The following is a 13,653-nucleotide window of genomic DNA, read 5'->3' as shown; positions in this document are numbered from 1 at the left end:
CTACTAACCCGCCAGAAGAAAGCGCCGAATCGGGACGGCCTCCATGACCTAGAGAAATGATCTCCATTTCTGAGAGTTTGTACCCTCCTGCAAGTGGCCGTGCTGGCCTCCTCCTGCACGACCTTTGCCGCCCCGTGATGGTCCAACGTCAGCGGAACGTCTCCATCCTCTGCCCATCTCCATCCCGCGACAGTGACTGCTTGATTGCCGGTGCCGCCATTCTGCCTACAGTTACTTGCTGACAATGAACGCAACGTTAACGGTGTTGGCTGTCTCCTGAATCCTTTTCATCTTCATTGCCCTCTGCTGACGACAAGGGTAAATACCCTTGCCGGTATCCACCACTGGGGCATAGATACTGAATCCCGTACTGTAGGAGAGTAGGGTCTGCAATCCTATGATCACCCAGATTTTTGCTTTTTGCTTCACTGGTTTACGACTTTCCCTGGCTGTGGGCCTGCTAATCAGACCCACAGCCTAGCTGTTCTCTCTATTCCAAATTGTACCCAGGTACTGAATTGGCACTGGGCCCTCTCTGAGTCCCTGTACCCAGGGCTGAGGTGCACCCAGAGGTCTCCCAGGGGCTGCAGCATGTTATATGCCACCCCTGGGCTGACTAACTAAACAGACACAACTGGCTGCACGACAGCTGGGGCAAGGTGGTGTACTCACCCTTTGCTTTAGATATAGTATACCTATATCTAAACCTAAATGGACACACAGATCTCCTATCAGTCCCTCCTATGGCAGGCCTTAACAATCCTGAAGGCAGAGTGCTTGGAATCGTGTGAGATGGTGCTCTGGCATGAGCTGAGCCTGTCTGCGGCTTTCGGGATCCATCCCTTAGCCGTTTCCATGATAGCGTCAGACCATATACTCTTAAGTGCCTTATAATCCTCGCGGTTATGGTAACTTTGGACTGACATTATCTAAACATGTCGTGTAAGGTGTCATACGCTTTGGAATACTACCCCCTCGCCAGTCCTGGCGACGGGGGTAGCATTCCACCCCTCTAGAGGGAGAAGACATGTTGGTAACCTGTAACCCCGGTTAAAGTCGAACATAGCCTCAGCTCCACAAAATGGATGCTGCCACCGAGACACAAGTCTGCCCTCCTGCTGCTGGGAGTCCTCCCAGCGTGGGAGGCAAGGACAAAGGGTTTCCTGTCAGGGGCGGTGCCAGCACCGACCCAGACAGGGTTTTGTGTATCCCAGGTAGGCAGGGCTATAGAGGAAGGTGACTGCAAGTGGCACCCCGGTGCTCACTATGCATAGGCCGGTCTGAACCAGTTCCAGGGGCACACCAGCCCCTGAGCTGGGGGAAGTTCGGCTGGGGAGAGGGGTGTAACCACCCCCTCATAGTCCCACCCATAGGGCAGGACTTAGTCGCGTGCCAGCCCCCTTTTGCAGGATAAAGGTAGGAGCAGGCCCCCTTCCAAATTAGATCATCTTTGAATCCTGAACCGACTTTCTACGAAAGGAACTCAAGACTCTTCCTAAGATTTCTCCCTTGTGACTAAGGAGTAGTCACCCTGCAGCAGCAGGCACCATCCAAGCATCGCGGTCTGCTGTAAGTCTCTCCTCCGGATCAAGACTGCCCAGCTCGACGAGAACCGGCTTCCCTGGCACCTCTGACCTCAACCTGCATCATCAGCCCAGCTGAGATTCGTGGGTGTGACGAGACCTCGAGGGACCGGCCATCTTAAAGACTGCCCGACGCTTATCCAGCACGACCACCGAGTGACCCTCGACGGAGTGCTTTGGGGTAAGAGAAGCCCCGACCCTGAGCAGCTCCAGCACCGAAGTTCAGCCCCCTTGCATCCACGAGATCTGCGTGGGGCCCTTCTGCTCTTTGCTGCTCACCGCGTTGTCCAGGTCACTTGCCCGTTGGCTAGTGGCCCTCTGACGACGAACTTCGATGACAAACACCGCTGGTCTGGTTGCTCCAGACTGGCCCTTGCTCCCCTCCAACAGAGGAGCACCCCGGACCCTCCTCGTCCACTCAAGACGCCATCGTAAGTCCACCGCGTGGGCCTTGCATTTGCCAAGACGTGTTGCCCCAATCCTGGGCCCAGCGACGTCGACAGCAGATACCTTCGTGGGACAGCTCGCACCTCCATCCTGGTCGCCGACAACGCCTCCTGGTCCGAGAGACTGCAGAGCCCAGCAGTGCCCACTCACCTCGTCGAGGTGACTTCGTCCGGTGCCACTCTGGTGCCCACTTAATCACTGGCTAGTGATTCAGAACTTGGTCCCCTCTGCTTACAGGTCTTCTTCTTCCCCGATCCAGGCTTGGATCTCTTCGAACTTTTCTTCACTGGCCGCCTGCCAGCAACTTCTTTCTTCAGGCTCCTGGTTCGTCAACGAAAAAACCCGACGACACTTGAACCCTATGCAGCCGCAGCCCCTGGGCTAGGTAAACCGAGTACCCCGGTGCTCCAGCGTAGACCAACTCTCTAAGTGTCTAGAACCACTTTCGTTTTTGACCTACCTAGTCGGGTTCACCCGAGAACACTAACTTTTGCATTTGCTAGTATCCATAGACTTGTTCCCGCATTACGCGTGAGAGTTCCCACTCTGCACACGGCGTCCCTAGGCCTCCTGCTTCTAATCTAAGGGTTCAGCATTGTAGGCCTAGCGTTTCTAAAGTCTATGAGAATAGTACTTACCTGCTAGTAATTTCGCCATCCACTTTTTGTGTATATGGTTTTTCGTGCCCCTCGGGCATTTGTGTAAATTGTGCGACTTTAAGTATTTTCATAAGAGTTTTGTTATGTGCTTAGCTCCCTGCCTCATAAAGAGCCAGGGTAGTCTTGTTATAAATAAATATACGTTTATTTTCATAACAACTCATGTGGTGTCCTTTCACTTGGTGTTCAAGGGGTAAATGTGATGGTAAAACAGCTGGCTTAACACGCCCTCTAGAATTTAGCCTAAAGACTGCACGTGTCCATGCTACTAGGATAGCTGGTCTATCAGGTTGACTTACAACCAAACATCAATAAGGGTTGTTGGAATGATACATAGTGATCACTAGAATAGTGAGCACTGCATATCAGTCCAACTTCTCACACGTACCTCTTCGGGTGCCTCCAGGCATTGACTGACATTGGGCTCTGTGACCTCCGACCCTGGCCGCCTCAGTGCAGCTGGTGGTACAGTACCTACCTTAAACTGAACCATTCCCAGTGTTGGCCTAAACCCCCAAAGACTAAAAGAGTATGTTGTGTACTTTCCTGTTAATGTATACCACTGTTTTCCTCCCATAGGATTGCATTGCATTTTCATTGTCTTGCATACAAAAGTCTACCTATTTCTATCACAAAGCGCTACTGTTCTAACTGACATCACAAAAGTTTTTCCTTTACTGTAAAGTATTGTTTACTGCCTTCCAAAATTATTCCTATGACATTCTGAAAAGTATTACTATATTGAAAACTGTTATTTACCTGCAACTGAGCACTTCTTGGTTCAAGAAATAAAATAACCAAATAATAACATGTTATACTAAACAATTGGTCTGGATTCTTTCTTCGAGTGTGTGCTATCGTTGATTTCTTGCCTGAGTGTGTACAAGAAGGGGCAGATTTACAGGGCACTTGCAACGCATTTGTGCTGCCGCTAAGTCACTTCAGTGACGCAGCGGCGGCGTAAAGCAAGCTCCATGCTGCGACGGATTTACAACGTGACGCATCTAGGGAGATGCGTCACGCTGTAAACCCCTATGCCACATTATAAATACGTAAGGTATAATGTGGGGCTACCGTCGCAGTGTGGGCGGTCCATCTCGGAAAGCCTTGGAAAAGTGACTCTGTGAAATCTACAAGATTTCACTCAGTCACTTTTCCAACGTTGCTGCGTCAAATCCTTGCACTTGCTTGAAGCAGGCGTAAGGCGTGACACAGCATGTTAGAGATAGGCTGGGTTGGAACCGTGCTGGAGTTGAGTCACGCCCGCGACACGACTCCACCACTGCGCCAAACTTACGACAGCAGAAACGACACGCATCTGCCTATCCATACACCACGGCACACCGCATTGCAAATGCGGCGCATCCGTGGTGGCGCAAGGGTAGTTTTGCATGTCGCAAGATTTCTGGTGCATCCCTGCTGATTTGCAGAGATGCGCCAGACCTTGTAAGTCTGCCCCTAAATGCTTAACACAGCCCTATGATATGCCTAACTCCTCGTCAACACTACCACAAATAGAGGGTTTAGTATTATCTACTTTTAGCTCTGCCTACCTTTGGGGTTCCACTGGAATCTGTGCACACTGTACCTCACTTTGGTATTGTATATACACAGCCAGCTTCCCACACGTGCTCACCACCTTACACTAGTCCAACCCTTCAGTGACTAGAAACAATGGTGAGACCAGGCTGTGCGTGAGGGCAAATGGTTTCTTTCACAAGTGTGTTCATCCAGGGTTTGAATTTGGGGATCAGACAAACATCCAAATATTTTTGCTGTTTTTAGTCAGTTCCTGGGGCTGGAGGCCATGAGTGTCATCAGTTTGCCGTAGGTTCTGGCCCATAGTAGATTCTCAGAGTTGGTAGAACCTCCCCCTGGACATCCCACACACAGGCCCTCTTGAGGTTCAGTTTGCCTGAGAGGCTGGAGGGTTCCTGGCTTCATCAAGCGAGGTGCTGCCGGTGCGGTGTGTGGACGCTTGAACTGCAGACGCTGCTGGCCAATGAGCTGAGCCTGTGGACACATACACAAGCTCAGGACCAAGGCTGAGAGGGATGGGTGCTTGAGGTGTCCTCCCGGAGGAGTCCAAGGGCCTGTTGGGGTTTACCGGACCCTAACTAGAGCCCAGCCCAGGACTCCGTCCACGACAAGACACCTCTGATTCTCACACACTCTCACAGGACCAGATCCACACACCAGTACTCCCTCGAAGAAACTCCTCTAACTCTTGGAAACCCAAGAGTAAGAAACACACATGTCAGAAGTAAGATGTGATTCTTTATAAATGAAAATAGTATAACAGTTTAGTCCTTATTTGTCCTAAGAGGATGCTGCGGGTCACCATACCGCGGATTGGTGTCACTGCAACGCATGCTTTTACCACGCATGCCTTTACAATGCGGTTTTTACCACGCAGTCCATTACAACGCATAATGCTTTTAGGCGCTGGATAGTGAATTATTTAATTTACTATTCCAACTCCAGTCCCCGTGGATAGCAGGGAAGGTGTTGGATAGTATATTAAATACATTCCCTATCCTAGAGCGCCCCCCAGCGCATTGCGTTGTAATGGTTTGCGTGGTAAAAGTTGCGATGTAATGGTAGTGCGTTGTAAAAAATTCGTTGTAACCGTGCTACACCCCATACCGCACTCCGCAGGTAAGCCAAGAGTAAATGTATCGTATGGACGACCAAAGGTACCAACGTGAATATTTTTCATTAAAGGACACTGCTATGGAAACTACAGAAATGTCGGCAAATGTGGCGTGACCTGCTTTTCTTTCCCACCGTGCAGTTGATGTGTGCAGTTTGCCGTTGGAGAAGGGGCCCTGCATGGCCCTCTTGGTGATGTGGTACTACAACAGCGAGGTGAAGGAGTGCGACACCTTCTTCTACGGCGGCTGTCAGGGCAACGGAAACCGCTTCAGCAGCAAGAAGAACTGCACAAGCACCTGTGTCAGCTCCAAGAAAGGTACAGGCATCTCAGGGGGCTTCCGGGTTGTTAGAAAGGGGATTATTAGTAGCGGCAGATATACATCTACAATTGACAATAAGGCCACTAACACAGTCCAGGGCTCAGAATAGGTCTCAGAAAATGACTCCCATGCTCACCCCTTGGTAGATACAGGCATTTAAAGCATTTAAAACACCAACTCAGTAAACAATTAAGACACACAATACAATTCCAACACCAACTTATACAAATAGGAAATATTTGTATCTTTGGAATGACACCAAAATTAAACAAATCCAATCTAGGGGCCCAGAGATATGAATGTTTAAAGGGTAAACACTTTCTAGCACTTAGTCACCTTATGGAGTTTTTTCCCACACTTGCTCCAAACTTTTCCAAACTTCTGGAACTTCTTCCTGAAGTTTCTCTTGAGGGTCCAAAGAATCCAAAACACAATCCAATGGTCTGGAAGCTCCAAGATGGTCCTGGAATGTTTGGTACCACAATTCATCTGGCCAAAACCCTTAAAGGTCAACCAGATGGACTCCAGGCAAGGTACGCTTAGTGTAGTGGATGCAGGTGAGTTCAGTTAACCTGTAGCTTGCAGGGAGCCCGCTCTTTATTCCTCTTGATGCAAGGTACATCCAAAGGGCTGTAGTTCCAGATTATGCAGCGGGCGGTGTCAGTCAGAAAGCAGGGCCCGATGGTGCAAATCAAGTTTCCAGCGTGGCAACCCTTCTTCTCTCAGTTTCAAGCAGCAGAGATGAGAGGCTCTGCCTCTCTCAGACACTTATTCAGTGTTCTCTGGGGTCACACAGGAGGAGACTACTGTCCAATGAGGTGCAGGACAGCACACCAGAACATGACCATTTCCTCCCAAGTGCGGCACAATGGTCTCCCAAAAAGCACTATTTTTACAAAATCCAATACCGCTGAAGTCTTAGCAGAGAGGCAAAAGCTGGCTAAACCCACCTCAGGATGGCTCATCCCCATAGACTCCCTCCCCCCGTCATCTGCACATTCCTTCTTTCAGCCGGCCATCTAGACCGGGCTTTCTCTGCCTGCCCCCTGGGCATTTGAAGCTTTTGGTTTACGACCCCTGGCCCTGGCATTCCTATGCAGCAGAACCCTCTACTCCCGGAATGGCTCTTTCACCCCAGGGGCTCCTTATCACTCCATCAAAGCAGCCTGGCTAATCCATTTAACTCCGACCAATCAGGGCAGACCACTGGAAGGGTGCATGTTGGCTAACAGACAAGAATGTCTTCTAACTGTTTATATATTCCAGCATAAATTCAACAACAGAATATTGTTGGATTTATCAATACCATTCTTCCAAGTCCTTTAATGACATTTTCTGTTTCTCCTGGCGGTAGTTATTAATTAATAACTTTTTGCCACGCTATCCTATGTGGTTGGGGATCTACAATAGGGAAAATTATATCGGCAACTTCAAAGCCAGGGCCTATAAAAAATATTTTATAAGGACCCTGACTATATGCACAGGACCCTCCACAGCTGGGACACCTAAGGGAGATTTTAGGGGCTCTGAATGGGCAAATTTAGTTCAGTTCCTCACTCCACAGTCTTCCTACGACCACGAGCACAAACACCGATTTTGAGAAGGACTTTACAACACTGGGGGACATGAAATGTACAATTTCACTATCCCCAGGGCATGTAAAAACTATTGTATTAGGGTCCTCCTTATAATTATCTGAACCCAGGACACCTAGGGGAGACCTTGAGGGTAGCTAATATGCCAAAATATTGAAGTTTATTACTTTGTAAGTGCCCCAAACAACAAAGTCGAATTTGTGCACAATTTACACTTAAAAAGTCTTAGAACACAGGGCAGCTTTTAAACTGACCTCAGGCCTTGACAGTTCACACACGCAAGTGCAGAAAGGGCTGCTGCCTCTAAACTGCTACGCCCAATTATGTACTAGGGCCTTATAGGGGAGGCCGTGGCAATCAAGGGGGTATCCTAACCCATAGTGTACCCTAGTGTATGTAGGTGTTTTCAGTGTATTCTAAGTGTGTTTTCAGCATAGCACTGGCCATGGGCCTGGATAGGCAAAGCCCTGGGACAGTTAGTCGGTTACCGCCAGTATTATTCAGCAGAAAATGGGGGGCGTAGGGCACAAGGCTGACTTTGTAACACAGGATGTAAACTGCACAAGCATGTGTCAGCTCCAAGAAAGGTACAGGCATCTCCTGGTCCCTCCTACCCACCATAGGCTGGTCACTCCCATGCCACAGGCTGGCACTCACACCCACCATAGGCTGGTCACTCCCACACCACAGGCTGGCACTCACACCCGCCATAGACTGGTCACTCTCACGCCACAGGCTGGCACTCACACCCATCATAGGCTGGTCACTCCCACGCCACAGGCTGGCACTCACACCCACCATAGGCTGGTCACTCCCTCGCCACAGGCTGAAACTCACATCAGCCATAGGCTGGTCACTCCCACGCCACAGGCTGGCACTCACACCTGCCATAGGCTGGTCACTCCCACGCCACAGGCTGGCACTCACACCCATCATAGGCTGGTCACTCCCATGCCACAGGCTGGCACTCACACCCACCATAGGCTGGTCACTCACACGCCACAGACTGGCACTCACACCCACCATAGGCTGGTCACTCTCATGCCACAGGCTGGCACTCACACCCACCATAGGCTGGTCACTCCCACGCCACAGGCTGGCACTCACACACATCATAGACTGGTCACTCTCATGCCTCAGGCTGGCACTCACACCAGCCATAGGCTGGTCACTCCCTCGCCACAGGCTGGCACTCACACACATCATCGCCTGGTCACTTCTATGCCACAGGCTGGCACTCACACCCGCCATAGGCTGGTCACTCTCATGTCATAGCAGTCACTCACGGATGTGCTCTCTCGCCCTTGCAGGGAAGTCGGGCAGTGGTCTGGCAGCCGGTGAAGAGGAACCGGCCAAGAGCTCCACCGATGAAGGTAAGTCCATCCCCCATGGTCAGACTGTCCTTCCTACTCTGAGGCCAGACACACGGACGTCCACCCGCTGTCCACCGCTCTTGTTCGTGGACGAAGAAGGGTGTTGGTGGTCCCTGAAGTAGAGTCTTGTGTTTGACACTTTCCTCTGCTTTTGGAGCTGTGAGTGGGGACGCCTGGACCCACAGGGCAGAGTGGTGTGTGCACACAGCAGAATAAGGGCAGTGATGGGGACAGGTTTCTGTGCCTGCCCCAGAGCTGCCCTCGCCCACTGAGGGATTTCCACAGAGAGGAGCAGCATTGTCCTGGGTCTTTCTCTGGAACCTAAGACGGCTGAGAGAGGGCACAGGGTACCCTGGGCACAGCTGAGAGAGGCCCAGGGTACAGCTGAGAGAGGCGCAGGGTACCCTGGGCACGGCCGAGAGAGGCACAGGGCACGGCCGAGAAAGGCACAGGGTACCCTGGGCACGGCTGAGAGAGACACAGGGTACCCTGGGCAGGCTGAGAGAGACACAGGGTACCCTGGGCACGGCCGAGAGAGGCACAGGGTACTCTGGGCACGGCTGAGAGAGGCACATGGTACCCTGGGCACGGCTGAGAGAGACACAGGGTACCCTGGGCACGGCCGAGAGAGGCACAGGGTACTCTGGGCACGGCTGAGAGAGGCACATGGTACCCTGGGCACGGCTGAGAGAGGCACAGGGTACCCTGGGCACGGCCGAGAGAGGCACAGGGTACTCTGGGCACGGCTGAGAGAGGCACATGGTACCCTGGGCACGGCTGAGAGAGACACAGGGTACCCTGGGCACGGCCGAGAGAGGCACAGGGTACTCTGGGCACGGCTGAGAGAGGCACATGGTACCCTGGGCACGGCTGAGAGAGGCACAGGGTACTCTGGGCACGACTGAGAGAGGCACAGGGTACTCTGGGCACGACTAAGAGAGGGCACAGGGTACTCTGGGCACGACTAAGAGGGCACAGGGTACTCTGGGCACGGCTGGGAGAGGCACAGGGTACTCTGGGCACGGCTGGGAGAGGCACAGGGTACTCTGGGCACGGCTGAGAGAGGCACAGGGTACTCTGGGCACGGCTGAGAGAGGCACAGGGTACTCTGGGCACGGCTGAGAGAGGCACAGGGTACTCTGGGCACGGCTGAGAGAGGCACAGAGTACTCTGGGCACGGCTGAGAGAGGCACGGGGTACTCTGGGCACGGCTGAGAGAGGCACAGGGTACTCTGGGCACGGCTGAGAGAGGCACAGGGTACTCTGGGCACGGCTGAGAGAGGCACGGGGTACTCTGGGCACGGCTGAGAGAGGGCACAGAGTACTCTGGGCACGGCTGAGAGAGGCACAGAGTACCCTGGGCACGGCTGAGAGAGGCACAGGGTACTCTGGGCACGGCTGAGAGAGGCACAGGGTACTCTGGGCACGGCTGAGAGAGTCACAGGGTACTCTGGGCACGGCTGAGAGAGGCACAGGGTACTCTGGGCACGACTAAGAGAGGGCACAGGGTACTCTGGGCACGGCTGAGAGAGGCACAGGGTACTCTGGGCACGGCTGGGAGAGGCACAGGGTACTCTGGGCACGGCTGAGAGAGGCACAGGGTACTCTGGGCACGGCTGAGAGAGGCACAGGGTACTATGGGCACGGCTGAGAGAGGCACAGGGTACTCTGGGCACGGCTGAGAGAGGCACAGGGTACTCTGGGCACGACTAAGAGAGGGCACAGGGTACTCTGGGCACGGCTGAGAGAGGCACAGGGTACTCTGGGCACGGCTGAGAGAGTCACAGGGTACTCTGGGCACGGCTGAGAGAGGCACAGGGTACTCTGGACACGGCTGAGAGAGGCACAGAGTACTCTGGGCACGGCTGAGAGAGGCACAGGGTACTCTGGGCACGGCTGAGAGAGGCACAGGGTACTCTGGGCACGGCTGAGAGAGGCACAGGGTACTCTGGGCACGGCTGAGAGAGGCACAGGGTACTCTGGGCACGGCTGAGAGAGGCACAGGGTACTCTGGGCACGGCTGAGAGAGGCACGGGGTACTCTGGGCACGGCTGAGAGAGGCACAGGGTACTCTGGGCACGGCTGAGAGAGGGCACAGGGTACTCTGGGCACAGCTGAGAGAGGCACAGGGTACACTGGCACGGCTGAGAGAGGCACAGGGTACACTGGCACGGCTGAGAGAGGCACAGGGTACTCTGGGCACGGCTGAGAGAGGGCACAGGGTACTCAGGGCACAGCTGAGAGAGGCACAGGGTACTCTGGGCACGGCTGAAAGAGGCACAGGGTACTCTGGGCACGGCTGAGAGAGAGCACAGGGTACCCTGGGCACGGCTGAGAGAGGCACAGGGTACTCTGGGCACGGCTGGGAGAGGCACAGGGTACTCTGGCACGGCTGAGAGAGACACAGGGTACACTGGGCACAGCTGAGAGAGGGCACAGGGTACTCTGGGCACGGCTATGAGAGTCACAGGGTACCCAGGGCACGGCTGAGAGAGGCACAGGGTACTCGGGGCAGGGCTGAGAGAGGCACAGGGTACTCGGGGAAGGGCTGAGAGAGACACAGGGTACTCTGGGCACGGCTGAGAGAAGCACAGGGTACCCTGGGCATGGCTGAGAGAGGCACAGGGTACTCTGGGCACGGCTGAGAGAGGCACAGGGTACTCTGGGCACGGCTGAGAGAGGCACAGGGTACTCTGGGCACGGCTGAGAGAGGCACAGGGTACACTGGGCACGGCTGAGAGAGGCACAGGGTACACTGGGCACGGCTGAGAGAGGTACAGGGTACTCTGGGCACGGCTGAGAGAGGCACAGGGTACTCTGGGCATGGCTGAGAGGCACAGGGTACTCTGGGCACGGCTGAGAGAGGCACAGGGTACTCTGGGCACGGCTGAGAGAGACACAGGGTACTCTGGGCACGGCTGAGGGAGGCACAGGGTACTCGGGCAGGGCTGAGAGAGGGCACAGGGTACTCGGGGCAGGGCTGAGAGAGGGCACAGGGTACTCTGGGCATGGCTGAGAGAGGCACAGGGTACTCGGGGCAGGGCTGAGAGAGGGCACAGGGTACTCGGGGCAGGGCTGAGAGAGGGCACAGAGTACTCTGGGCACGGCTGAGAGAGCCACAGGGTACTCTGGGCACGGCTGAGAGAGGCACAGGGTACTCTGGGCATGGCTGAGAGAGGCACAGGGTACACTGGGCACGGCTGAGAGAGGCACAGGGTACTCTGGGCACAGCTGAGAGAGGCACAGGGTACTCTGGGCACGGCTGAGAGAGGCACAGGGTACTCTGGGCACGGCTGAGGGAGGCACAGGGTACTCGGGGCAGGGCTGAGAGAGGGCACAGGGTACTCGGGGCAGGGCTGAGAGAGGGCACAGGGTACTCTGGGCATGGTTGAGAGAGGCTCAGGGTACTCGGGGCAGGGCTGAGAGAGGGCACAGGGTACTCGGGGCAGGGCTGAGAGAGGGCACAGGGTACTCGGGGCAGGGCTGAGAGAGGGCACAGGGTACTCTGGGCACGGCTGAGAGAGGCACAGGGTACCCTGGGCACGGCTGAGAGAGAGCACAGGGTACTCTGGGCACAGCTGGGAGAGACACAGGGTACTCTGGGCACGGCTGAGAGAGAGCACAGGGTACTCTGGGCACGGCTGAGAGAGAGCACAGGGTACTCAGGGCACAGCTGGGAGAGGCACAGGGTACTCTGGCACGGCTAAGAGAGGCACAGGGTACTCAGGGCACGGCTGAGAGAGACACAGGGTACCCTGGGCACAGCTGAGAGAGGCACAGGGTACTTTGGGCACGGCTGAGAGAGGGCACAGGGTACCCTGGGCACGGCTGAGAGAGGCACAGGGTACTCTGGGCACGGCTGAGAGAGGCACAGGGTACTCTGGGCACGGCTGAGAGAGGCACAGGGTACTCTGGGCACGGCTGGGAGAGGCACAGGGTACTCTGGGCACGGTTGAGAGAGGACACAGGGTACTCAGGGCACAGCTGAGAGAGGCACAGGGTACCCTGGGCACGGCTGAGAGAGGCACAGGGTACTCTGGGCACGGCTGTGAGAGTCACAGGGTACCCGGGGCACGGCTGAGAGAGGCACAGGGTACTCGGGGCAGGGCTGAGAGAGGCACAGGGTACTCTGGGCACGGCTGAGAGAGGCACAGGGTACTCTGGGCACGACTAAGAGAGGGCACAGGGTACTCTGGGCACGGCTGAGAGAGGCACAGGGTACTCTGGGCACGGCTGAGAGAGGCACGGGGTACTCTGGGCACGGCTGAGAGAGGCACAGGGTACTCTGGGCACGGCTGAGAGAGGCACAGGGTACTCTGGGCACGGCTGAGAGAGGGCACAGGGTACTCTGGGCACAGCTGAGAGAGGCACAGGGTACACTGGCACGGCTGAGAGAGGCACAGGGTACACTGGCACGGCTGAGAGAGGCACAGGGTACTCTGGGCACGGCTGAGAGAGGGCACAGGGTACTCAGGGCACAGCTGAGAGAGGCACAGGGTACCCTGGGCACGGCTGAGAGAGGCACAGGGTACTCTGGGCACGGCTGAGAGAGAGCACAGGGTACCCTGGGCACGGCTGAGAGAGGCACAGGGTACTCTGGGCACGGCTGGGAGAGGCACAGGGTACTCTGGCACGGCTGAGAGAGACACAGGGTACACTGGGCACAGCTGAGAGAGGGCACAGGGTACTCTGGGCACGGCTGTGAGAGTCACAGGGTACCCAGGGCACGGCTGTGAGAGGCACAGGGTACTCGGGGCAGGGCTGAGAGAGGCACAGGGTACTCGGGGAAGGGCTGAGAGAGGCACAGGGTACTCTGGGCACGGCTGAGAGAAGCACAGGGTACCCTGGGCATGGCTGAGAGAGGCACAGGGTACTCTGGGCACGGCTGAGAGAGGCACAGGGTACTCTGGGCACGGCTGAGAGAGGCACAGGGTACACTGGGCACGGCTGAGAGAGGTACAGGGTACTCTGGGCACGGCTGAGAGAGGCACAGGGTACTCTGGGCATGGCTGAGAGGCACA

General features: G+C 55.4%; 1 protein-coding gene across 1 annotated transcript in view; it reads left to right on the top strand.

Annotated features, from left to right (window-relative positions):
• LOC144817671 (uncharacterized) overlaps nucleotides 1-13,653 on the top strand; it is an 87,803-nt gene that overhangs the window by 29,782 nt on the left and 44,368 nt on the right. Inside the window, exons 3-4 of the mRNA XM_078674401.1 lie at nucleotides 5,484-5,660; nucleotides 8,570-8,632. Of these exons, the coding sequence (XP_078530527.1) occupies nucleotides 5,484-5,660; nucleotides 8,570-8,632 (240 nt within the window). The remainder of the gene's footprint in view (nucleotides 1-5,483; nucleotides 5,661-8,569; nucleotides 8,633-13,653) is intronic.

This window comes from Lissotriton helveticus, chromosome 2_1 (assembly GCF_964261635.1).
Source record: "Lissotriton helveticus chromosome 2_1, aLisHel1.1, whole genome shotgun sequence".
NCBI lineage: Eukaryota > Metazoa > Chordata > Amphibia > Caudata > Salamandridae > Lissotriton > Lissotriton helveticus.
Note: the sequence above shows the minus strand (reverse complement) of the source record. Positions and strands in the feature narration are given on the sequence as shown.